The following is a 26,759-nucleotide window of genomic DNA, read 5'->3' on the forward strand; positions in this document are numbered from 1 at the left end:
CAAATTCCCATTTTTTCATAAAATGGATAAATACAAGCTCCTTTTCAGACATTCAGTATGCAGGAGGTGGTTTTTGCCTCAGGATTCCACTGGTAGGTCCATAAAAATACAGCAAATCCTTTTGTATCATATTCCTTTATTTGCTTCACTAGTATTAAAAAACAAAGCAAGTTAGTCCCTCGTATTTCAGTCCCTATCTCCTAAATAGAATTAGGAGGCCTGATGTGACAGGGAGATGTAGATGTAGTGGCTGTTCACTCTTCCTGTAACTGCATATCCAGACCATCTGGATTATGCCTTTCAAGCCTCGCTGCATGGAAGTGAGCGTGGAGCTCTCTATCATAGCTCCTCAGCTCAGTGTCTGGTGCAGTTGCACACAGCCCCTTCCCTTACGGGGTGATGTGAGATGCCTGTGCTTGAAAGATTCAACATTTCAACAGCATGGGTACTGGGGAGTGTTCTGTCAAAGCAGAAGAGTCCATCTGGCCTCAATACCGTTCTTGGCACAATGAGCATCATAGTATGCTAGAGACTGGAAGGGACCTCAAAAGATCATCTAGTCATGTTGGATGTTAACGCTAAACTCACGCTGCTTTGGGCAATACAGGATTTAGTGACACCAGTCACAATGGTCCTTATTCTAAGGCTCCCACACAGCCTTTTCTGTCAGGGTTATGCTGATCTCTGCAGTGATTTGAGTCCAGCATGAGACTGACTCAGATCGCTTGTGCTTGTTCACACACAGAAGTCACCACCCAATTAAAAACTCCATTTCAAAAGACAAATAACCAATTGCTGGTTAACATTTACTGTTTTGGCGCTTTGCTTGTCACCTATACCCTGAATTGTATCCCAGTTGAGAGAAATTCTTTGCTCACTCCCTTCCAATGCTTTTCTTTAAGGAGTTTTGAAATTTGCTATATCCATCTAGACATGTACCACAAGGGGGTGTAATGACAGGACCAGGGGAATGGCTTTAAACTGACAGAGGGGAGATTTAGATGTTAATAAGTTCTTCCCTGGGGAACACTGGCACAGGGTGCCCAGAGAAGCTGTGGCTGCCCCATCCCTGGCAGTGTTCAAGGCCAGGTTGGACACAGGGGCTTGGATCAAGCTGCTCTAGTGGAAGGGGTCCCTGCCCATGGCAGGGGGTTGGAAGTGGGTGAGTTTTAAGGTCCCTTCCAACACAAACCAGTCTGGGATTCTATGATCTGCGTTCACCACTCCAGGTATAGAGAAGGCCACTGTCTTCTCTTCATTAACTATCAGCATGGGTGCTAGTTTAAGAGAAGCACACCTCTGTTGCTTTGCTGATAATCTTCTTTTATTGCTCAGGTGAAACAAAAAGGCAGAAAAGAAAAATGAGTTGCTCAGAGAGTTTGCTACAGACTCATAGACGGGACCACAGGACTGCAATAAAGGCCAGAATTTTTCTTACTGTTCCGAAAGAGGCATCATCTGTGAGATCAGCTCCAGCAGTGACCATGGGTCTGCTCTGTGCTGGAGCCCCCCTGCACAGGTACCAACAGAGGGCAGTGGTAGCCCACGTAAGTTTTAAGCTCTTAGTTGTCAGAGCAGCACAGGCTCTGCACAGGCTTGCGCTGCCTGTCATGGGTTAATCAACGGCAAGAAAGGGGAGGAAAAACATTGGCTGTGATGTCAGTACCTTTGGGCAAAACCCAAACCTGAAACCATCTATAAGTTTTAAATTTCACTTTGTTTCGACAAACTGAGGATTGCAAAATCTTGTGTCCTCACAGTATTTCAAGCATGTCTGTGCAGTTTTAGTGGGACTGTGGAGTTTTCATTTGTGTCCTGAGCACTGAGGCAGGGTTGTTGATGTAAAGTGACTGTTATGTTAGACCCCAGAGAGAGCTGCAGTTGTGCGACAAACTGAAATGATGTTTGGACTTACGGAGCCCCAGGGAGAGATGGAAGAAGTTTTGTTACTTAAGCTTCAGATCTGGACAAGAACTATTTTTCCAGAAGTAGCAAAATGATAGAGATTTTAGGGGGAAAAAAAAGCCAATCTCAAACAAAAATACTTTCAGTTATTGAGGGTTGTAAGCAATTTAATCTCATGGTAGTTTCCTGTCAGATGTCTTAATATTTCTCGTTATTATCTCAGTCTCAATCACAATAACAGGATCTTTCATACACCAAAGCAGCAATAGTTGGTCAGCTTTATGTTAATCTCTTACACTCACTCAGCCTTATATCTGATCTGAGCTCACAGTTTACAAATGCTTGAAGGTATTGCAGAACAGAAGGAATTCCTTATTATAAATCACTATTATACTTAAAGATTTAAAGCACTGTATGAATACAAGGTATTATTAGAATGCTGTTTTAGCCCACGTGTATTTCACCTAATAACTTCCCCATGGCAACTCATGCAGTGTAATCCATACCTAATTTTATACCTGAGGATAACTACATGGTTTTTTCTCTCTGCTACACCATTTTGGTTTTTTTTTGGTGTGATTACACAGGAATTCCTACTGAGTCATCCAAGTCTAGAACTGTGAGAAACATGCAAACCTGGAGACTGTAATAAAGGCCCCCAAATGCTGAAGGGATTCCAGAGCTCATATTTACACTTCTGTCATTCTCTCTAATGTTCCCCAGCCCCAAAGTATTTCATACATAAGTGTGTTGTCATTCACATTCCATTCATCTCTCTGGTATGTTATTCTCAACACTGATGATAGCGTAGAATGAGACTTCTCTCTCAGGGTAGTGTCTTTCTTCCCAGTTGTTTTCCAACATGCGAATGAATAACACCAGAGAATTTCCTCTCTGTAAAGTATCTTTGGTGGACTGCTCTCGTATCTCCAAGGCATATTTTAAACCTGAGCTTGGGAAGTCAATAGAAATTCCAAATTTACACTCTGAAATCATTAAATGCATCAAGTAAGTAAGTACATGCTGCTAAATTAGAAGGTGAATAACTCCAAGACAGAGACAAGTGAGACAGTTTACTATTTCATGACGATTGGAGTTGCTCTTTAATTTGTTATGGGCTCCTCAGCAGGATCATGGCTGGTTACAGGACATGAAAACATCTTTATGTGCTTGTGACCAGACCTTTTGTATTATTTTAAACCCCAGAGCTGTCTGACTTTCACACTGCAGAAAATCTTCCTTCAGTCGTAAGAAAAGCATTGCAGATTTTCAGGACAGATACAAATAACAGGAATTGGAATTTGTTCCATTTGTGGGTGCCTTTGAGTAAGTCCTTTGCTTCATTTTCTCCACCCAGTGAAAGTGGTACTTCATGCACTGCTCCCCACATGCAGTCAAATGAGTATTTTGAGGCTGACCTTGGTGGATGAAGAAATAAATTGAGAAAGAAAACGCACCCTGAGGAATGTTGTGAGGGGTAATTAGTGCTCACATGTCCTCAAACGTAATCTTGTCCAGTAAATGTGGCAATGCTGTGGCTGCTCAGCTTCTCTTAGATTGCTTCTCAGCTTAGATTGTCCAGAAGGACTCAGAATGCTTTGAAGAGCAGCCTCAAGGCTGCTCAGAACTGAGGATGCTGGTGAAAAGGAAAGCTCTTATATCCCAGAAAGACATTGCATATATCCTTGGGGAAGCAATTTCCCCAAATCCCATTACCGACAGCCATGTTACAGTGGGATCAGGAGAGGATGTCGTCTCATATGTATTCAGTTGGTAGGTTTGTTTCTTTAGCTACCTCATAGGTTGACCATTGAACCCATTGCTGCTTCAGATAACCAAGATAGGTCTCATCTTAAGTAGTGAAAATAAACCAGGAATCTTTACTTCTGCCTTGAATACAAAGAGCTACCCATTAGGCCCTTTACTGGTTTTTCAGTCTCTATAGCCTGTGGGATTGGAAGATCAGTCAGTTATAATGCGTTCTCTCCCAAGTGAGTGGACATTGCCAAGTACAGTAAATTGAGGATGGATTTGCACAGAGGAGCAAAAAGCTTGGATGGAAGAAGAGAACAAGTGGGGGAAAAATTACTCGAGGGTCTCAGAGCAAAGGGGACTGTGGCAACCTTGATCTGGATGGGCTGGAAGCAAGTCAGGCACGGGGCTGAAACTCTGCAAAGCCATGGGGAAAGAAAGACTGAATCTTTAGGATGTTGTTAAGGAAGAAGTAGCACTGAACCATCACCTTGAAGAATTCATCCTGTGAGTAACAGGTGATTTAGCTCAGGAAGCTGCAGTGACATCTTCTCTTATTGAGCAAGGGAGCACCATTTATTGGCAAGACTGTTGTCAGTGTTTGCCAAAGACAATTGTAAGGAGCTCAGTGATACTGGTGAAGGCTTTCTTCCTTTAGCCTGTGTAAAATGTGTGCTCTGGACACTGTTCCCTGAAAGGCCTTAGTTAGGACTTTGGTTTTGTGTTTAAGCATTAACAAATATTGCTGAGCTGTGTGTAACCTTTAAAGTGTATTTGTTCATTCTGGGGCAATGCAAAGCTTTGATGAGTTTGGGTTTCCTCTTTTTTTTCACCAAAAGAAGTTTGGAAACCTGAACCTTGTTAAAAGCAGAAGGATACTTGCTGTTCAATCTGGTGAGACTCCATCGCTGAATGTGCTGCAATTGTAATTACTAGTGTGCAGATGAGAACAGTGACACCGAAACAATAAATCACTGTCCCTGGGCCACGTCTGTAATAGAGCACTAACTGATCACATGCTTTCCACTGTCTGAGCTTGCATTCAAACCAGGAGATATCCTTGACCAATAATCCTTCAGAGATCTTTTTATTAGGGTACAGAACATGAGTGCTAATGTCCTGGCCAGGTTTAGTTCAAGTAATTATATCCTGCCTTCCTGAATTCCCTTCCAATTTCAAGTGCGTATGAGATGCATCACTTCCAGGTCTAAACTATGAGCAAGGTCATTTGCATTAGAACATCTTGTTGCTTTCCCATCTCAAAGTCATTCCACTTCATTGATGAATGAAACAACATAGGAGGGTTTGGTTTGATTTTCTCTTCAAGTGCTACTAAGTTGGCTCCTAATCTTTAACCCAAAAACAATTTTAGAGGTATTGTGTGCTTAATTGTGTCTCTTGGCTTTGGTACTTTGCCCTTCTGAGTGGGTTTATTGCTTTAACTGCCACACTGGCTCTTGCAGAGTAACTTTCCTCAGTGACTGTTTTGTCTCTATAGTACTTGTTTGCTTCATGGTATTACAGAAGTATAATGCATTATTATCTAGTAGAACTATATGATTTTGCAGAATTCCCCAAACCCTTTGATTCCCTGGGAGACTGATCCTCATCCTTTCTTTTAATGGAAATTGATAACTGGTTCATAAATTGCTTCAACGTAGTGATTATCTTGAGTTTCAGAGAAGGGCTGTGATGGCACCTGAGTCTCCCTGATTCATTGTTGATCATGAGGAAATCATTCCATTGTTCCATCATTCAATTTTTTTTCTTGTATAATATAAAGATAATATTTATACAGCTTTACTGGAAGCACACACACTTAATCATTTGGTGAGTGTCACCTACCTTGAGCTCTCTGGACCAAAGGTTTCTCATCAGCAAGGGCCAAGCATGAATCATAATCTTGGGTTTCCATAATCACTGCTCTTACGATAGCAATCAATGTTGTTCATTTGCAGGCCAGATTAATATTTCCAGGCATCATACTTGTGATTTATTACTTTTTCTGCTGTCTGAGTTGGAGAGGCAGCAGGCAGGCAGACAGCCTTAGGTGACCCAAATACAATGACAGGCAATTTAACCTAAGCACTGATAAATCCCTGATAAACTTGCTGAAACAAGAGCTTTTTTCTCTCTTTGATTTCCTCTCCTGCCTGGTTAAGGTCAGGTGTGACCTGCTTTACGATGATGGACAAGGAGATAGTATTACTATCTACTAGAAAATGATTCTGACATGTTTCTGAGTCAGAAAGAGAAAAGGTCAGTCCTCTTCTTCCTTTATCCCACGTGTACTAGGTAAGGAGCTCCATCCCCAGGATAGAGTTCCCATTTACCTCTCCATCCCGTGTTTCTCAAACGATAATTGGTACACAGCCATCAGTGGCCATAAGTGACCTTCTAATGACATCACCTTAAGATGCAGAGACAAATAGCATGACATGCCAGTTTCTCCTTGCTGTTCATCACTTTCTCTGAGAGCCTTTCACCGCTTCCGCATGCTTCTCTTTAGTATTTGACATTTGTGCGATTACATTGCTCTTTATATCCAAAGAACAGCATGCCTGTATTAGAATGTTATTAAGCTATTACCTTGCAAGATGGATGTCTGCCTTCAAAAGCCATTATAATGGCTGTGGTTTCATTGCTGCTGAACTTCCTTTAAAGCCAGGTAATCTCCACCGATAATCATTCTGCACAGAGATCATTTGCAATTTCACAGCAAGTTTTTGTGACAACATAGTTTTTCTTATTTAAAATACTAATTTAGTCCTACAGGAAGATCCTGGCTGAGCTGATGAGTGTTTTCAATAGTAAAACATTTCCTTTATAGAACTTATTAAGCAAGACAGTACCTCCTAAGCTTAACCCAAGCTTTAAATCCTCACTCTTCCACTCCACCTTCTGATCTCCTTATGGCCATGAAGAGAAATGAGCATGCACTGAATGCCACCAGGATGGTTGGAGCAGACAGCAAAAGCACATGCAGTCTTTTACAGCCAGATTCTCCTCGGTTCAGGTAGATAAATAGTTCACTTACTGATGCAAGTTTTTAGAGATACTCTAGCCCTGCAGGAAGACACGTCTTTGAAGAAGAGAAGCCTTTGGGAACTATTGGTACAAAAAAGGTTTAGAATTGAGGTCTGCCAGCATAGTCTCTGGGCAGCTTAATAATAAATGTACGTCAGACAGATTATCAGCAAGAGCAAGGCAGCGTTATTTCCTGTGGCACCCAGAATAACAGAGTGATGTTCCATCTCATAATTTACACTGAATATTCATGACAATGTGTCCTAGGAGTCTTCTCCTGAGGGGGGCTCAGGGCATGTTCTGAAGTCTGTGACAGATCAAAGGTAATCTGCATATGTTCATCCCAACAGCAAACCCCCCCGATCTTACCCTCTTTGTAACTCCACTGTCATGCTTAGTCTTAGTACACAGGTGTGTGTAGAATACAGTATTGTTTTAACAAACTAAGCTAGCTGCAGTGGCAAAGGAGGGCACAGGGAAACAGGGAATGTCTTGAGCAGAGTTCAAGTCAAAGTCAGTGTTCAGGTTTGGAATGGAAAAGAATAGCAAGTTGATGTTTGCTGCCAAAACCTGCTGGCAGATTCCAGTCACAATGGCAGGATAATGAAGAAAACCAGGGTATTTTTTGCTAAGGCACTTTCCAAAATTAGCTAATGCTGCATGCCTTACTTGCATTGTAGTAACTGTCAGTCCTTGTCCGAGGAGGGAATGCATTCTCTCAAAGAGGAGAGAGAATTGCAATAACAACATCAGGTGAATGTTATAGGCCCTCGTGATTCATATTCACATCTATCTGGAGGCATATTCAATGGCCAGCATGGCAAATGCAGATTACAGGTGTTCTTGATCTACAGACAAATAGCGAAAATAATCTCCAGATCTTACCCTTGAAGTGAGAAGAAAGTCTGTTATGTTAAGCAAGAGGCATTGCAAGGAGCTCATCTGATGAGGCTGAAAGCTAAAGGCCAAAACATGGGATCTGATATAGGCAGCACCCCTTGCACTGTGTGGGAAGTTAATTCCAATGCAACTTCTAAATGCACAAGGAATTCTGTCACCCAATTGTCTAATACAGGAGTAAGCACTGATCATCTTGAAACAGCAGATGAGATCTAGGAATATCTCTTAAAAACATGTTTTTAAATACTACAGCATGACTACAGCCCATCCTGTCGCAATTAGCAAGTAGTATCAAAGCTGTAGTCATCATCATGCTTACATGGCAGCTTACATCACCAGAGCTTTATACAAACACCAATTAACCCTCTCAACAATGCTGCAAAGTGTCATTATGGCCATTGCAGAGATGAGGCAACAGAGAGAGGCAGGCAGGAAGATTTGGCCAAGATTGCACAGCCAGAGAAAAGTTCAAGAGTTTAAGGCTTTCAAGTGGGTATTTCTCTGTGGCAGACTCTACCCTTGTCTGTTGGTGGTGTGTTGAATTTATTGCCATTGCTTTCACTGTCCTGGTGGATAAGGAAAATTGAACATCATCACCTTGAGTTTTTCAGTTCAGTTAGGTGGAGTTTAGGTTGTTTTAAATGTGCTAGAGAATGGACAAAACCTTGGCAAAGCAGGGACTCTCCACTAAAAAAGGTGTAGACTTTGAACAAACAGTTGTGAAGAGTTAGAATCAACTAGAATCAAACCTTCAACCGTTGTGAGGAGTTAGAATCAACAGCAACGACCTTTTTGGAGACTTTTGCCTCTACTTGGGTTTTATATGGTGCCTATGGGGTAAATTCAGTTAGAAAACATCACTAGGCCAGTTTAACTCCTTTTGGTTACAGACCCTTCCTGATCTGGCTTTTGGGGCTTGTTTGGGGATTTCTGTGGAGGGTTTCTGAACAGACAGGTCAAACCAGGAATATTTATGCTCTCCAGGTGGACTATTCACTGCACATTACTCATAGTGAGGTACGGGTCCTGGAACTCACATGGCAGCGTTTTAACTCTTGGATTGGCTCATAAAGCTTTCCTGGCCGTGAAAAACACACTGAAAAACAAGTGATTAATAGCAGATTTTTGGCTAAGTGCTGGCTAAGTACAGTGTGAATGAGCACACCCCAAGCATCAGGACAAACGGACCCAGAGCACGAGGACGTTCATGGGTCTCCCAGATCATCTGCAAGATTGAATGAATCAAAAATAAGTCATCAATGGAATCCTTACATCGGCCTAGCGGTTTGGACCGCCTTCGGCGGCATTTAGAGGTTACAAAACTATCTCTTTCCTAAAGCCAGGTCTTCTCTTCAGCCATGCTGCTTCCCTGAGGCTTTACCTGCATTCAGAGCGTCATTACTCTGCTTTGTAAAGTTTTCAGCACTGGTAACCTGTATAGAGCTGTATTTGTGTAGAGTACATTTGCTGCTGGGGCATGAAGGCTATGACTGCACTTACCCACTCAGGCATGGATAGAGCTGTTCTGCAAGAAGGTGAAGGAATCCTTTAGAGGTTGCTGATGGACAATGTAGTATTACACCTGAATTTAACCCAAAACTCCTCCATCTGAAGAGGTATGACACTGACACAGCCACTTATGTAATAGCTGGTTTCAGTTACTGATTCGCTAATGACTGTTTTGCCCTTGCGCAGTTTGTTCCCGGTTTCTTCATTCCCCTCCTTCCTAGCTGCCATACTGTAGTACCTCTTCCTCTTGTTGACATCTTTGCTAGGTCCCAATAGGAAAGCCTAAAGCTACTGGATTGATTATCACCAGTGAATTGATCCTTAACATTGCATTGCTCTCTCTTTCCTGGGTACCAAGAGGAGTAGGGATCACCAGGGAAGATCTACTTGTCTACTGCCAGAAGACAGGAGCCAGAAGTACCATCTGCCACTTTCTCCAGGAGCTTGAACAACTGCTTGGGGAGGTTTGGGCTTCATTTGTGACGGAGTTATGGTATCTGTGATTCCAGGATGGCTCTGTTTTACATGTCCACAGTACAAGAAGCTTTTACTGATGTTCTCCAGCCTCTGCCAGTCCTAATTGCATCAGCATTCCTACAGGTACTGAGCTGGAGTAGGATTAAGAAAAAACCACTAGCGAGCAGGATTTCACCATCCTGTGAATCTGTGGAATTGGCTGAGGGGTTGACAGGTCTGAACAAGTGGAACATTATCTATGAAGACAAGAAACAAGAACAGAGAACAAGAAACAAGAACAGAGAACAGGAAGAGAAACAAGAAGGCAGGTGTTATCCCAGAGGCATGACAGGAGCAGCTACAGACATCTTACTCAGAAAGGTGAGTGAGTAGAAATGAATGCTTGGTCATACTGGAAGCAAGCAGGGTTTTACTACTGAGGCTGCAGTTTTAACCCTCTGCGCCTCTGGTGGAGGCCTAATGAAAAGCAGGGGTTATATGGGGCCTTTTCAGAGCAAGGGGTGTAATTAAGGAATGTTTAAATGGCTGGTGACTAGCAGAGCATGCATGTGCTCAGTGCTGGGATTCCTGGCTTTTGTAAGGATGTGCCACCTAGCTTTAGCCTTGCCAACCCAGGCACTGCTGGTGATAAAACCAGAACACTAAGAGCTCAGCACAAGGTAAGCGGTGTTACCTACATCCTTGAGCAGGTTTGGCAGCCTTTGCAGCACTCAAAGCTGCTTTGGCTAGATGCAGACCAGTGCAAAAGGGACACCAAGGTACACCGATGCTATCCTATTTCTGCAGGCATAGCTCACTGTGGTTTCAAGATAGAGATCTCCTCAGCCACGGCTCAGAGCATCACACAAGCAAAGCAATGAATATTGGGATTCTCAGAAGAACTTTTGGTGAGCAGAGCTTCAACGCAGATTCCAGAGATGAGGAAAACACCTGAAAAATCAGAGTCAGTTCAGGACCATTTAGAGCAGGATCAAAAGTAGACATTAAGCAATGTTTGGAAGTTCTCCAGGGCAGGGACTGCTTTGTTCTGCCTCTTGCATAGGACCGAACAAGTTGTCAGCACATCCATAATACCTCTGAGTACTGCTCCTTTCTCCAGTAGGACAGCACAGGAACGATTTCACAGTCTGCTTTGAAATGATGACAAAGTGGTTCTGGCTTGTAAGAACTAGGAAAAAACTCAGGAGGCAGAGCCTGGTGCGTGCCAGTTCAAGTCCATACACAGCACAGCCAACCAAGTGCAAAAAGGAAGCGCTGGGAGTTTCCTTATTCCCTAGTTGCCCACAGAAGGCTGTCAGCCTTTGAGTGGGAGGAGTAGTAGACTGGCTTATCCAGTGGCCATGAAGAAAGCACCGTGAGGGAGTTTCCACAAAGCCAGAGGAGACAAGTCACGCTGATTTCAGCGAGAGGAAAGCTGGGTTGGTATGCTGCATCCTGTGTAACGAGAGCAAATGTGGAAGATGGTTTGACAGAGCAGCCTGGAGCATTCCAGGGGATAAACCACCATTCATGCAGGAACAAGTGACGTGAGTAAAGCAAGATTTGCTAAAAATGAAGTTTAAACTGTAGATCTACAAAGGCTCCTGAAGGCAGGAGAATGCAGGATCTGCTCCATGTCCCTGCCAGTGCTAGCAGAAGGGATGCTAAAGGCTGCTTTTCTCAGCTCACAGACTGAAGAACAACATGCTGAAAAGTGGGGAATCTCTGGAAGACAAGTTGAGGGATAATGGAAAGTAATGAAACTCTGAAGTGTGAGAGTACGTAATAGTGTGAAACAGATGTAATAAGGGAGAAAGTTCATAACTGAAAGACAGTTGGTGTGGCTTGTAACAGCAAATGACAGTAAAGTTCACAGTGTGGAATGGCAGCAGGGAAAGCTGCTGGAAGTGGGGGGGGATTTTGATATGCCCTTTCAGTTTGCTAGCTTGTTTTAGGTCTCTCAGTGCAAGTGATTTTCAACCAACTGGGAAAGTCTTCATGAATGAGTAGCTAGTGTCCTCTCATTGCTGTGCACGACAAAAACACTCTTCTATCTGGTCAGACTCATCTCACTGCAATTCAGCGTTCTCACAAGAAGTGAGATGTGAGAGCGGAGAGTGCCATGGTGACACCTCTTGCTTTGGACATTTAAAATCATATTGGACAAAGCATGAATATCTGAGCTCTGGAGGAGTAGCCAGTCACAGCAAGAGGGACCAGCCAGAGATCATCACTAAGCTTCTCCAGTTTAATCTCTACCTCAAGCCTGGAGCAACAGCAAATGTAGGAAGAGGCAGGTATACTGGATGGTCTACATGCTGAACTGTCCCTATACTGCTCATCTGCTTAGTGTCTAATAAGCAACCAAAGTCAGTGTTATGAGAGATTTGATCTATAGAGAGCAAAGCTCTTCGTGTGCACTAGCTGTAAGGATGTACTCAAGGATAAATGATTGTCTGTGGTAGATTTTCATAAGTGCCTGAGTCCATTCCATGAGGAGCATTAATTCTCTAACTCTTCTTGCCCACATGAAGTAGCTAAAGTCTCATCTCTCTGCCTGCAAGATGCTCTTTGTACTTCTCTTCTGTTACTCTGAGCTGGTGCTGATGTTAAGACAAAGACATGTTTAGTGGCATTTTTATACCACCTGATTCTCATTTGTTTCAGCAGTCTGTCAGATAGGCAAGAACTGCATCACCACCTAGAATGAGTATGCACAATAATCAAGGCTAGTGTAGAGAAAGAGGGAAGAGTGGAATTTGGACAGTTCCTTCAATATATGACAGCTTAAAAGCAAACTGTCAGAATTCCCTTCTTTTGTTTACCTGTATGGTTTTTATCACCTAAATGGGATGCAATTCCATTAATATCAAATTAATATCAATTGGGGAAGAAATTGTAATTCAGGGAAAGGGGCTTGAAGCCTTACAGTGTGGGAGGCATCCTTCTGTGTCAAGGGTAGCACATCCAGAGGGTGTATTCAACCACTGACATTTGCTGCTGCTCTATTGTGCATGCAGTGTACTCCTTCCCTCCACTACGGTACTATGAGCATTACAAACATTTTCTGCCCCATTGCAGAGTAATGCTAACATAGCCATTTTGCAGCTCTAAAGGACTCTCTCATGAGTGTTATCTCCATAATCTCTGTATTTTGAAAGAAAAACCAACTTACTTTTTAACCAGTGACAGAGCTCTCTTCCCCTCTCCTCCCAGTTGAGGATACACGATGACAAATGAGCAAGTGCAAACAGAAATGGTATCTTGCTTGAGGGACAGCGTTGTCTGCATATCCAGTTCTTCTCCATTTCCTGCAGGAAAAATTCATGGCTGGCTCAGAAGGTATTGTTCTGATGTGTTGCCAGAGAATCTCTACACTGAGGCCTGCAGCCATAATGAAGCAACAGACTTTGTCTTGTGTATGTTCATTGTGCAATAATTTCATTGTCAAGGATTTATTGTTGTGATTTTCTATTGCACAATGTAAAATGAAGTGAGGAAGAAGGGTGGGGGACAAGTAAATGGACATGACAGAATCTGGGTTTCAGTCTTTTGAGTTCTTTAACGAGAATTGAACTGCTTACCTCTTCATCAGCCAGTGACAAGTGCCTCTGCTGTAGCTGTTCTTTCAAGAGCCAGTTGGATTATATTTTTAAGCAAAAGTTTAATTTTTGTACCCCCAAACACTGGCTTTTGGAATATTTAAACCATTTTCCACATGTTTTATGGCATTCCCTTTTAATACCAAAGGGGGGTAAATCACATTAGTAGAAGCTGTTTAATAGGATCATCATCTTTTAGATTAATCATTTTAAAATGGGAGACACATGTTCTACAGGTTCTGTTTTCCTAAAGCAGAATCCAGCGCAAAGCAATTGCTAAAGATGTGAACAGGATTTAAATCAAAGTCAGAAGAGCACGTTTCCCCTGATATCTCTCTTTTCCCCCTTCTTTTTGAATACAGTTTAATAGACAGTTTCAGTTGTCTTTGCAAATGGCAGTGTTTCACACTTCCAAGGTAATAGCACACCTGGTTCCAGCCAATCTCATAAAGCCCTGGGCTGATCTGGAACTCTAAACATTATCCATACCCAAAGTATTCATATTTTCATATAACAAAGCCTCTTGCAAAACCACTGGGGAGCTGTTTTCCAACTGGGCCTGTGTCAGTAGTAATTGTGCAAGCAGTCCTAGGTGCTGGTGTCTCTGCAGCCTCAGAATTCCAAATCTACTTCTGCATTACTTATGCAGCCTTTTGCAAGCCTTAAATAAGCAGCATTACAAAACCAGGATGCTCTGATTTCAGTCGAGTGTCATAGTTGATTTAGTCTAGTCAAGTCTCAACATCTGAAGAGAAGAACAGCATTAAGAATTTAATGGGGATGGAATAGCCCACTACAGATGAGCAATATTCTTGGAGAAGCAGGAAGAAATCCATTGCCACGTGTGCCTTAGCCTGAGTAGCTGATCATTTCAGATTACAGAGGTATGTAATTCCTCAAGCACACCTGTGGAAACCTTAATGGCTTCAATTACTGGGGAGCCTGCAAACCTCCGGAAACCATGGAAAGACAGAAAGCTAGTTCCTTATGGGAAAAATCAGAGCTGAAAGAACCTTATAGGATCCTTGGTTACTTCCCTCTGTATTTGTAGAAATTATGATGGCATCTGTAAGAATTATGGCTAAAAAGCTGTCCTGGCCATTAAATAAAGAACACATCACCACCACTCAAACCAACTTTAGCTCTAGCGTAGCCTTCATGTTAACTTGTTTGTCCAGTTCATTCACTTCCTATTATTCCCTGGATCATGCTTTGAATAATTTCCATGATCTCTTTAAGTCCTGCCCCTTTTGATGTCATCAATACAATCCATATAGGCTGGAGATCTCCCAGGGTATCTCCAGTTAGGGAAGGAATCCTGCACACTCTGGACCAAGACTTGTCTTCTGCTCAGGACAAAGCTGGAGGCTGAGTCTAGTGGCTACTCAAACACTCAAAGATAAGAGTTTCTGCCAAGGTACAGTGGGTCTCCTTCAATCTGGTTTTACTCTACTTTGTATTTCTGTATATGTGTATGTATGTTTGATATGTAGATATACACATGGTTAGGTATTTGACTACATGACATGCATGTCTAAGTGTCTAGTGTGTGTTGAGCATTGAGCTGCTGTGATAATACATAGACATATACTTGCTTGCCACTGCTCTATAACTTCCACTGACTTCCTTATAACCTGCAGCCTCTCTCCAGGCATTTACCACAGAGAAGACAGGCAACTGGTCACTGTTATGTGTTTCAAGTTGCTGACTGCAATTGCTATGTTAAATAAATTAGTGGTAGGCTGATCTGGGAAACCAATGGAGAGAGGGTGTTCCGTTGCCTGTACACGTGTGCTTTGGAAGCTTCCCCCTGGGGTGACTTGCATTATCATGTGCTTTTTCGTGCTAGTTATTTTGAGAATGCAGATTCAGATGGTATGAACTAACTAGACATAGCTTTAAAAGCCCTGTCAGAGTGTCTGAAAACTGGGGATTGCCACTGAAAACCATGGTATAGAGGTGCTTTTTTAGATTCAAAGCTATACATAGAAAAAGCGTGCTTGATAGATTTCATTTAACACTCACTTTTGGTAACTCTTAACCTTTTTCTCATTAGAGCAAGGCTGACAAGTGGGATTCATACAACAGCAACAAATTGCATTTTCCTGTTTTAGTATCACACAGTTTTCATTTCTATCTTTAAGTACCATAAATATTTAAGGACTCATTCAATATGTTCCTTAACATACACTGCAGGCGCATTTTAATGTATTCTTATCTCATTAAAATGAGAAAGAGCTAAGTTAAAGGCTGAACATGCAATTTAGCATTAGAGTTCTATCTGAATAATGTGTAACTAGACCATGTTGGATTTGTTTCTGGAGTTTGCCATAGATAGTCCCTTTTGTGTGAAGAAACCTCAGCTCTATGCCTTCAGCTGTAAATCTGGTTGATAAAATGGGTAACCAGTGGGTCAGAGTACTGCGTAGTCTGCGTTTCCTTGTAGCAGAGCATGGAAATGCTCATTTCCCACTTTGATTCTTTATCACACATCTTTTCTTCTAATTGTTCATGCCCTGTTTCTTAATGTTTCAGTTTGCTTTGGCTCCCTGTCCTTGCTTAATGGCAAGTGCATCTAAAATCTGAAGAATCATGTCATGTTTAATAACAAAAGTATTCAGGAGGTGCAGATGCCTTCGAGTTAACTTTGTATTATTGTTAAACAATACCTTAGAAAATACTAACATGGTATGTATGGTGGTCTGTGGGGAAAATAGCTCGTGATAATCTGTGTGTCCTTGTCAGATAATATGCTGTGGGCTATTTTAAAGCTAATCTGGTAGTAGCTTTTGGAGTGCTCTTCACCACTTAAGGATTATTCCTAATCTTACTGACATTAATACACTGTTTTAGCAGTTTGGAATTCTAAGATACAATTTCCTATGAAGTATCCTAGTCCAAGAACCTCTGAAATAAAGCCATGGTTTAAAATGGAGAGGTCTGCTTGAGGATGAGGATACTGCAGCTTTGTGTATCAGCTGTGGTAACCGCACTGGCACCTCAGACCAAGCCACCACCACCACCACTTCAAAGCCATAACTCAATAAAGGACCTGAGCTTTCATTTCCTTATCACACAGCTCAATTGCAATGATTCTTTAGTTATTCCTGCAGTCCTTGTCTTGGCTTCAAACTCTGATACTGTATTTGTAAGATTTTCATTTCAAGTCGAGATTGTACCAAAGTGCACTGAGTAAACTTCTCTTAATAGCATAATAGGTAGAGTGATTCACAGGGTGCTGTAATGTTGGGAACTCACAGATTGCAGGACTTGATGTCATGTTCAGTACGTGGAAGTCTGTCAACATTAGTCCAACATCCTTAGGTTTTAGTATCGGTTTGGAACGTTTCCTCAGTCTGTGCTGGCTACAATATATATGAGCATAAATAACACACTTTTATCAGCATGAAGCCTGAAACGATGGAGAGTAGCACAATAGATGTTCTACTTACTGTGACAAAGGAGATGGATTTTTGATTTCCAGTTATGTCACTCTTGAGTGATTTTCAGTTTTTGTTCCCTTTTCTCTTCTGTAAAATAAAAGATGATTTTTAGGTTCCTGAAGGAAACTCTAAGTTAAAGATAGGTGGCAATAGTCCTGTTAATAGCAACAATTACTATTTCTAGGGTCTTCAGAAACAACCCAACAGCATTTTAGTTTAATTAGTATCTGCAGTGCTTTATACACATCCTAATTTAGTTAACCCCTTCTATGTTTTCAATTGAGATGTTGTTTTTCCTCCCTTCCATTCCCAATACCTCATTCTGCTCATCTTAGCTGTGGAATACTTACTGTATTTCATCCTGGAAGCAGCTCTGTTTCAGGGATGGTAGAAATTAATCCTGTTTACCTCCATTCTGCAGCAAAAATTAAACCCAGATTCTAATTTGTCCCTGTCATTGACTTGAAGGTTGGATTTATCCTGATTCCCTGACATAGAGATGAAACCACAATGCTAGTTGAGACAGGTTTGTTTGAGGCTATAGGGCAGCTTGTTCCTCTAGCAATACACTCATAATAATGCATTAGTTCCAGATCTGTGTTAATGCACAGTGACAGTGTTTCAGAGTTAGAAGCTGATCCTTAGTGTTCTTAGAAAGAAAACTACGCACCGCTTTGGCTGCAGACTCCTCAGCTCCTGCCTTAGTCACTAATTCTGTGTATCCATGCTAACAGAGAAGTCACAGCCTAAACGTGATAGATTGCCTTGAGTTCCTTGAGCAGCACTATGCAGGACATCTGAACTTTGCACTATTTCCTGGTGTCCCAGCTCACAGTTATTTTCAGCTTTTGCTAGCAGCAAACTCATTGGCACCCTGTTTGAAACAGCCCGTACATTGGCCATGGTCTCTAACAAGATACTTCTCTTTTTGCCTTGAACAGAAACAGACTTAGAGGATGGAGCAGGAAGTGGCAAGAGAAGAAGAGAAGAAAGAAGGCTTGATTGAGTTTTATGATTCCTTCAAGGATATGTTTGAGTTCTTCTGTAAGAACACAACAATCCATGGCACCATCCGCCTCGTATGCTCAGACAGCAATAGGATGAAAACAGCTTTTTGGACTCTGCTTTTACTTGCCAGCTTTGGCATGTTATACTGGCAGTTTGCACTCATGTTCAGCCAGTACTGGGCCTACCCTGTTGTCCTGACCATGTCAATGCATTCAGGGCCTAAGATGTTCCCAGCTATAACCATCTGCAACCTGGACCCATACAGGTAACCTGTGCTTTCTCCTTGTAGTCATCTCTTTAGTCGCAAGAGTTCAGGAAGGGTTAGCAAGGTGATGACTGCAGCCTGGAGGAGCCTCTCTGCCTCTCAGAGGTGGAAATGGACTATTGTTACTTCCAAACTGGTTTTAGGATAAGATCTTGTTGGGAATTATGCAACAGCTTGTAGCAGTTTGTTTCACGCACTGAGTCAGGATAGAGGGAACTTCACCTTGTGACTTGGCTCAAGCTGCTAACTGATTTTGTGCTCTGATGAAAACATGGCTACTGTGTGCATTCATTCCTAAGTAAACTCCCAGTCCCTGGAGTGATACATGCTAGAGCTGATTCTGCTTGGGTTTTCATACCACAGAATGGCTTTAAGGAAAGAACATAACTTCTATAGAAGGCTGTGTGGCTCTGCTTGTCAAACAGGGCTCACACAAGAGTGGCAACTTCTCAAGACATTTCAAATGACATAGTAAAGGAATTATGTAGTTTCCTCAGAATAATTATCTAGCTGGCTGACAGGAAGAACAGTTTGTGCTGCTGATGCTGCACAGCTGCAAGTTCTGAGGTTTACAGTACAGGATCCAGCAACTGGAAAGTCAGCTACTACTACTAGTTTAAGTTATGTATGTTAAGCATAGGTACCATAGTTACTAACTGCTCACACAGAGGTCTGCAGAGATCGGGAGAGTAGCTGTTCCATACATACATAAAATACACAAGGTACATAAAATAGAGTGTCTTTGTGTAATAGAAATGTGGATATTCACAAATACTTCTGTTCCTTGCAGATTTGAACTGGTCAGTGAACATCTTGTTCAGCTGGATCACATGGCAGAGAAATCCATTGCTTTTCTGTATGGCATCAACACATCAGCCAGCTTAATCCACATGAATGAGAAAAACATCCACATAAAAGACCTGTCAAGCATAGGCAACCTCAGCAGATCTACCTTCAAGCTGAGCCAAAACTTCTCACTCTTAAGAATGCCTGGCCACAGTAACAGGTCAGGGAAGAAGCAGTCCAGGGTGGGCTTCAGGCTGGTAAGTTCATGTCCTCTTTGAGACTTTAACCTGGCTACAGACACAGCAGATAGAACTGGATGCTTCCTAAAGGACAGGAGACAGAGGGGAGCCCACAAGTACCTGAGCAAGCAAGCAGGGAAAGCCCACAGATGATGTCCAGGCCAGCCAAGTTCCAGCTCATCAGGAGGTTCACGGTGATGAGGCAGGTTTGAGATCAGGCTATGAAGTTTACTCACTGGATCAAGAGGGTCCACAGTGAAGCAAGAGCACAGCAGCAGCCTGGCTGAAAAGCAGCTCTAGACCCCAGCCCAAAGAAGAGCTGAAGCCCCTGGGCTGAGTTTAAATATGCTGCTGAGCCCATGGGCAGAGGGTGTGGTTGGAGGCCCCAGGTGAGGCTGCTTAGGGCTGTTAAAGCCTAACAGTGCCCTCAGGGCCCTGACAAAGCTCTCACAAGGTACATTCAAAACAATGAGTGAAAAATCATTGTACCCCTTTCTAAACATGTACAAAACACCTAGACTGAGCTGGTGAGCCAAGAAATGACAGAGAAACGACATGCAAGGATCCCCTCAGTGTCTAAATGCTGTGGTACTGGGGCACTAAAACTGTTGTAGATAAAACAAAAGATGGCAATAAAAAATCAAGATGAATACAATAAATGTGCATCTGTGACTGGACAAGAGCACGAATGCTTTGGATTCTTCATATCAAAACCAGGTTTAGTATCGATCTAAGAGCAGAAGCCAGAGAGAGATTGACATAGCTTGAAAGACCAGCAATTTTTGTCTGATTATCATCATTTTACCCCATCCTGAAGTCTTTCACCCGCTTCCACCAGAATCTGGGGGTGTTCACTTGTCTGAGGCCTGAGAGTAAGAACAAAGAAAGTGTCTCAGGACTTGGCTCTTGATTCATGGACTATAGAGAATTCCCACTAGCCCTGTCCTCTTTTCCCTCACACTGAGATCAAGCAGCACACCTAACTCAGCTGGAGGAGAGGAGGTGCTTCCCAAATAACAAGATGTCCAGAGGTCCCATCCAGCCTCAGCCATTCTGTGATTCTGTGATAACTAAAATGATCAGAAACTTCAATTTCTGATGAAAAAAATAGTGGTTTCCCTTGTTCCTGTATCCAGCATTGCCTTTACCCCCTGATCTCTGTTACCCTCAGACTGTTGTGTCCTGGCTGTACTGAATGGCCCCTCTCTTCTTCCAGTGCAATGCCACAGGTGGGAATTGCTTCTACAAGACTTACTCATCTGGGATGGATGCGATTCTTGAATGGTACAGGTTTCACTACATGAATATCATGTCCCAGCTACCTGTTATAATCAACATTTCTGATCATGAGGAGCAAATAGAAGATATGGTTTACTCCTGTCAGTATGATGGGGAGCCCTGCAGACCCAGGTATGTTACTTCTTGAGGCTCTAGTTGTGATCAGCAGAGCTCAAGGGCTTGGGAGATGAAACTGAGCCTACACTTCACCTTATGGCCTACTGCCAGGCTTAGCCCTGGTTGGAGATCCAGCTGAAAGAAAGAAAGAACAGCCTTTCATGATCAGAAATTCAGAAATAGAAATTCAATGAACCCCAAAAGGGTCAGATGGCCTTTAGACATCCTTTTGTCCCTAGAGGCAAAGACATGAGCCTGCTGCACATACCCATGGCAAAGGTACCTTCTTTTTCCTGCATGCCTAAGGTCTCCACTCTTGGAAGCTCTTCCACAAATGTATCTTCCACATACACCAGTGCACTCATCTATGACTCAGAATAAGCAGAAGGCAAATTTAAGTGTTTCTGAACACTTCCAGCAAAGAGGAAGAAGGTCTGCAAAGGTGGTTGTGGATCATTTTATGAGATAAGGTCTTTTTTTATCTTTCCTGGAGGCAACTGACTCTTAATTCTTCTGCATTTAGTGTTTCTGGTGCTCTTATGTACTCTCCAGTGAGTTAACAGCTCCTTCCCATAGGCACTGCTGTACACACACAGACATACACAAAACACATCCTACATAGAAGTAAAGGTGCTGCTACACTCATAATGAAAACCCCTTAACATCTCTCTTGATTTCAGTGACTATGTTCACTTTCACCACCCAGTCTTTGGAAGCTGCTATACTTTTAACAGCAAGGGAACAGACTCTTTTTGGACAGCTACAAAACCAGGAATTCCTTACGGTATGTTATTTGGCAAAGGGTGGGAAAAAAAGGTAAAGTTAATATAATTTGGCTATGGCTTAAATACACCTTCTATACACAGCTTACTGAGATACAGCCCCCTCTTCTAGTCTGGTGGCACAAACAGTGTACTCTGTTTGCTTGCTTCACTAGCCACATATACATGATAACATGATATCAGCAATATCTTAACCTACAGCAAGCAGAATATTACTAGTTTTGGAATAAGCTGGTGCAGTTATTAACTGATCACTTACTGGGACTCTAGAAAAAGAATGGCTCTTCTGTGAGTTAAAACAGCAATTCCATCAGTGCTGAGGATTCAAGACTTAGTGAGGTTCCTGTTTTGGCCCAGAATAAGTTGTTATCTGCTTCCCTTTCTCTGGTTGACAGGACTTTCCCTTATCCTGAGAGCAGAGCAGAAGGATCACATCCCACTCTTGTCTACAGTAGCAGGTGTGAAAGTGATGATACACAACCACAATCAGACACCATTCCTGGAGCATGAAGGCTTTGACATCAGACCAGGCATTGCAACTACCATAGGCATTCAGCAGGTTAGCCACTTGCTCAGGAGCATTGGTTGTTTTCTTACACACCTGTGGGACTCCTGGGTTCACTTCTTGACTGTGCATGTACATGTGGTAGCAGGTGTACATGTATATGTATATATGTGCAAACCCCTTTTCTCTCTTTACTGGGCTCAGGTTCCAGTGGGTAAACCAAAATGATTCCAAATGCGCAAGGAGCCTTTTGGTCCTCAGTACAAAGGTCCTGTGGGGCTCTTACACTTCATTCCAGCTCTACACAGGGGGCTGCATGTGTATAGCAGGATGAGAGCAAACATTCAGTAGTGATTTAGTTATTTGACATGATGAGTTACTGCTTGTCACCTGAAGGATAGTGATTTACCACGTGCACTCTCCTACCTTTGCCCTGGTACTGTGTATGTTTTATTAGCAAGGTATAGCTCGGCTGCTCATGTCTATTACTACATTTCCTGCCCTGTATATGATGCTCCATCCAGTTAAGATTAGATGGTGATGGATAGGTCCAATTACAGCTCCTAATCACTCAGGCCTCTTCTCTGTGTCCACAGGATGAGGTGAATCGCCTGGGTGGCAATTATGGGAAATGCACGACTAATGGCAATGATGTGGATGTTAAACTCCTGTACAACAACTCCTACACCCTGCAGGTATTGTCAGAGCTGCTGGCTGAGGCCCCAGCTTATTCACAGTGGATTAATAGCAAACAAGTCCTACTTTACTGTCCAGAGAGCTTTTACAAACCAGCAGGTTCACTGCTGGAGATAACAGAGAGATTCATGCCCCTCTGAAAAGAAGCTCACAAACAGGGGGTTGTAACTTGGGATGTGTTTGACTGCGTGGAGGATACTCAGTCGTAGACACCAGGGCTCTTCCCTCCTTGTAACACAAGAAAGATCAGGCAGTGAGCCAGTCAAGGCAGCTGGACTGCTCTGGTAGGAAATTCTTGGGCCATCAGGTCTTTATTTGTGTAAGCAGTTGCTCTCGGCTCTGGATGTTTGTTTAACTGAGATGTTACTCCCATAATGAAAACGGGGGAGATTTCTGACTGAGCTCAATACTGCTCTGAGAGGTAAAGACAAGGAATGGAAAGTGAAAACCTTTTGCATCGTCACACTCGAGTACTGGCTGCTGTCTTTTTGCACTGACAGAGCTGTGTGTTGTCTCCTACCAGCTGCAGGCTTCTGCTGGAGGTTGGGGCACTTGAGAGTTTCTGGCTCATCCAATTTTTTATGCCTTCTCCATTTCCCAGGCTTGTCTGCATTCCTGCTTTCAGCACATAATGGTTCGGAAATGCGGCTGTGGCTACTACTACTACCCGCTGCCTCCTGGTGCTGAGTACTGTGACTACAACAAGCAGCCTGCGTGGGGTAAGAGCAGCAGCCTGCTCTCCTGTCCTTGTGGAAGGAACAGCTTCCTGCAGCGGTCACTGCTGACGTGACTCCATAGATCTGCCCTTCTACTTTGTGCCTATTTCCTGCTTAGACTAATTCCTCACATCGCTGAATCCAGCTAGATGGCAGACCCCTTTCTGTGTGGAAATATCATGGATATAGTGCGTAAAAAAATCTCAGTGCTATCAAACATCCTTTTATTAAGGCCATTAATATAAGGTCAAGCTCTTTTGTGTTCTCAGCATTGGTGGCTGTGCTGCTGTAAGACAAAGCTTTGAATGACTTCTCTTGCTTTAGCTGGTTCGCCTGCCCTCAGCAGATCTCACTGCACACACGTAATTAGTTCCATTTGGAGCCATTCCAAAGTGAGAGTGAGCCAAAAATAGGTCTCTTAGAGAGTGCTGTGTGCTTGGGAAGGCCAAGGTGAGGGCAGAGGGTTTGGTAGCCTTCCATTCCCCGAGGAAGCGTCTGAGTGCGTTCCGTTTCTCTCACCAGGTCACTGCTTTTACCAGCTGTACAACAGGCTCCGAAACCATCACCTCAATTGTTTCGAGCAGTGCCCCAAGCCCTGCCGGTAGGTCACAAAAGCAGGGTGCAATAAATGCCAGCTTGCAGGGGAAAGATCACACCAGGGGAAATGTTGGGAACTTAGTGGAAAACTTAGGGACCCACTGGCACTTTCTGAAGCCGAGATTTCAGTTTGATGCTGGATTTTGAAACCCTTCTGGTTTTTTCTCCTGACCAGTTTTTGGGCATCCTTTGGGTTTATGTTCTAAGCTGATTTAGAAGCTTTTCCCAAAGTTCTCAGAACTTCAGATTTAAACAAGTAGTTCCCATTGCTAAACTCCTTCATGTATTCACTTTTAAATGCCAAGAGCCGTAGTGACCACAATCTCTGTTTTTATCTCATCAGGGAATCACTGTACAAGGTGTCTGCTGGGACAGCTAAATGGCCATCAGCGAAGTCTCAGGTAGTCCATACAGACAACTCTTGTGTTTAGAGGGGATGCTATCTTTACTGTGCTTGTTGGAACATTCAGGGTGCAAACAGTGAGTCAAGCCACAGCAATGGAAGTGGCAAATAAAGCAAAGTGTGCCCAAGGGAATGACCTTGTAGTTGAGATGCCAGACTGAGATGTACATTCGATTCCAGTTCTAATCCAAACTTCTTTGTGACCTTAAGCAATTCTCCTCACTGCCTCAGTTCCCACCTACAAACTGGTGTTAATGACTTTCTGCTTCCAGTGGGTGTTGTGGTGTAACAACTCATTACTGCCTGCGAGGTGCTGCAGGGCTACGATGGTAATTCTGTGAGTCAGCAGATTGCCTCTTGCCATTTCTTGTGTTCTGATGTTAAATGGGTATTCAGGCTGTAGGGCTGGGTAATTAATTCGTGTGATAGAGGTGATAATTACATGTAAATACAACCAATACATTTGGAGAGAGGAAACGATTTGGTGGCATTGCCAGTAAGGGCAGAATTTAAGAACCAGAATACTAACACAACTAAACTATCAGTGTGTCTTTCCTTGCTATTGTGGCAAATACAACTACCATTTGATAGCTGTCACTTTATGTTATAAACCAGTGGATCACATCCTTTGTTATCACTTGCAGTGGCCATTTGATTGCTAATGAAATCTACATTTACAAAGCATTAAACATACCCAAACTCAGAAGGCAGATTGCCAGTAACGTACCTCTACTCTGCTGCAGGACTGGGTCCGCCAGGCTCTGAGGCATCAGAATGGGTATAACTCCACCAGCAACAGGTCAGTCACTGTGAGAAGGTGCTCCTCTTAAAACTATGGATTAACTCTTCATCCGTATGGATGAATGTACAGGGTCATCCAGTGAATTCCCCATCTCTGCTCACAGCACTGTGTGACAATCCCGTCTGTAACCTTTTCCCAAGCTTATGTTTAACACCCTCAGGAAGAAAGCCTGAGTGGAGAGAGGAGAATGCCAGACCTCCCTTGCACCAGGTGAATGACATGTGGACATCCCACCGTTGCTAACTGCTCCCTTCCTCCACTACAGGAAGGATATTGCCAAGGTGACAATCTTCTACCAGCAACTGAACTACCAGTCTGTGAACGAGTCTCCTTTACTCACAGTAGGTTGCACTACATCAGCTGAAAACGTTGCTACCTGTCATTAGTTACAAGTGGGCTGTGTGGGGTTGGAGGGGGGATTATTTACAGCCCCCAAAATGGGATGGGATTATTCTTCTTGGGGAAGAGACTTGGAAATGTCCCATTTTACACAATCACACAGAATTGCTCCCCAGGTGGCAGGCAGCTTGCTGACCTGCAGTAATCCCGTGTTCCCAGAGCTCTGCTGTGTTTGATGAACACAACCCTTTGATTCTTTCCACAGGAGAATCTCCTTCTGTCCAGCATGGGAAGCCAGTGGAGCCTCTGGTTTGGATCCTCAGTGTTGTCTGTGGTTGAAATGTTTGAGCTGCTCATAGACACGCTGGTCTTGTCTCTCCTCTTCTGCTACCAAAGGTTCAGGTCAAGGAAGACAATGAATGTAGCTCGCACTCCTGCTATCCCCAGCGTGAGCTTGACCCTAGAGAACTACCGAGTTGTGCGAGAGGAAGCTGCAAAAGGTGATGATTCTGCTCATCCTCACCCTTGTGCAGTGACTGTTGCCATGGACAGGGGAGATTTGCATCTTCACCCATTCTCCAGCAAGGTGGAAATGCCAGAGCTTTGCTCAGATGTGGTGCTTAATGGATTTAGGTACATGAAGGACAGCACTTTGGGAGTGGAAGTGAACAGCTAAGGGTATGTTTGTGTGCACAGGGAGACTTGGAACTCCCCTGTTGCTCAGGTGCTGTCAGAAAGGCTGCAAACAGAAACATTCTGTGAGCACTAAACACCACACTGTGAGCTTGGCAATCCTCCTCCAGCTATTACAGTTCATTATTAAACCATCCGTGTGTCCTGGATTCAGGCATCATGCAATGTTCTTTTGTTCCTAATGAGTATCCAGGGAGGGGAGAACTGTTCTTCTCCTCTCTGGGACAGTCGTGGTGTCCTCATAAAAGCCTATTCATAGCTTTTAACTTCTAAGGCCTTGTGAGGAAACCAGCCTGTGGCTTCAGACAGGCCCATCTACATTTCACACATGCACTCAAAGGAGAAGTCAGCCTGGCTGTTAAAGGGAAGGATTTCCAGAGGAGGCTGAGGACTGTGTGCTCCTGTCAGTCAGGATGACAGAGCATGTCATGACAAGAGGTGCCTCTGATCACAGCTTTGCTTCCCAGACACCTCTCTGTCCTTAACCTGGGTATTGAGGTTGCAGTGCACAGGATGCTGCTGCTGAGATGCTTTTACATTAATTCAAATGAGACTTAACTATCCTGCAGGTAAGGAAAGGGAAGAAACAGGGTTGAAATCTTCTGTGTGTCACAGGCAAAGCATCGGATTTATTGAGGAGATTAAAATGCTGCGTTTTTGTTGCAGCCCGTGTATAGAGATGGTTCAATGTTAATATTTGACAGTAACTTATGTGTACGTAAAAGAACACGTTTATTTTTGATGGTGTTTGCACAGGAGCATTTTACTGTTCCGCTCTTGTTTGTGGCCTGCTGTGGAAAACAAGAGTTCAGAGGAAACCACTGCGCTTTGTTTTGTAGCTTTTGTAAGTAATAAAATGCTCTGGATACAGACTGTGACTGGGGGTCAGTTTGACTTTGTTTTGCCTTCAACCATTACCTGGGTTTCTTACTGTCTGAT

General features: G+C 43.2%; 1 protein-coding gene and 1 long non-coding RNA gene across 5 annotated transcripts; one reads left to right on the plus strand and one right to left on the minus strand.

Moving 5' to 3' along the window:
- The first annotated feature begins 1,355 nt into the window (after positions 1-1,355).
- On the plus strand, positions 1,356-26,698 carry SCNN1D (sodium channel epithelial 1 subunit delta). Of its 4 annotated transcripts, XM_061450223.1 has the most exons (14): positions 8,834-9,930; positions 10,357-10,457; positions 17,536-17,867; positions 18,658-18,910; positions 20,109-20,302; positions 20,968-21,071; positions 21,465-21,628; positions 22,171-22,269; positions 22,872-22,989; positions 23,509-23,587; positions 23,927-23,984; positions 24,730-24,785; positions 25,054-25,129; positions 25,393-26,698. In XM_061450223.1, the coding sequence occupies exons 3-14, from the start codon at positions 17,551-17,553 to the stop codon at positions 25,801-25,803; spliced, it is 1,929 nt and encodes a 642-aa protein (XP_061306207.1). In that variant the 5' UTR covers positions 8,834-9,930; positions 10,357-10,457; positions 17,536-17,550; the 3' UTR covers positions 25,804-26,698. The 4 variants fall into 4 exon arrangements, with proteins under 4 accessions (XP_061306210.1, XP_061306207.1, XP_061306209.1 ...); XM_061450226.1 differs by lacking the exons at positions 8,834-9,930; positions 10,357-10,457 and adding an exon at positions 1,356-1,519; XM_061450225.1 differs by lacking the exon at positions 10,357-10,457.
- On the minus strand, positions 13,314-19,360 carry LOC133267718 (uncharacterized). The gene is made up of 3 exons (XR_009742840.1): positions 19,129-19,360; positions 16,604-16,681; positions 13,314-14,057 (listed from the first exon to the last, which is right to left on the minus strand). It is a non-coding gene; the product is annotated as an uncharacterized LOC133267718 (long non-coding RNA).
- Positions 26,699-26,759: the final 61 nt, after the last annotated feature.

This window comes from Pezoporus flaviventris, unplaced genomic scaffold, assembly GCF_033815535.1.
Source record: "Pezoporus flaviventris isolate CSIRO_AGI_PZ_B2104156 unplaced genomic scaffold, CSIRO_AGI_Pfla_v1 ptg000009l, whole genome shotgun sequence".
In the NCBI taxonomy this organism is placed as follows: domain Eukaryota; kingdom Metazoa; phylum Chordata; class Aves; order Psittaciformes; family Psittacidae; genus Pezoporus; species Pezoporus flaviventris.

Excerpts from the sequence above, each read along its gene's own strand:
- SCNN1D (XM_061450226.1), top strand. The coding sequence starts at position 17,551 with ATGGAGCAGGAAGTGGCAAGAGAAGAAGAGAAGAAAGAAGGCTTGATT. Across the intron at positions 17,868-18,657 it reads TGCAACCTGGACCCATACAG|ATTTGAACTGGTCAGTGAAC; the intron begins GTAACCTGTGCT and ends TGTTCCTTGCAG. Across the intron at positions 24,786-25,053 it reads TATAACTCCACCAGCAACAG|GAAGGATATTGCCAAGGTGA; the intron begins GTCAGTCACTGT and ends CCTCCACTACAG.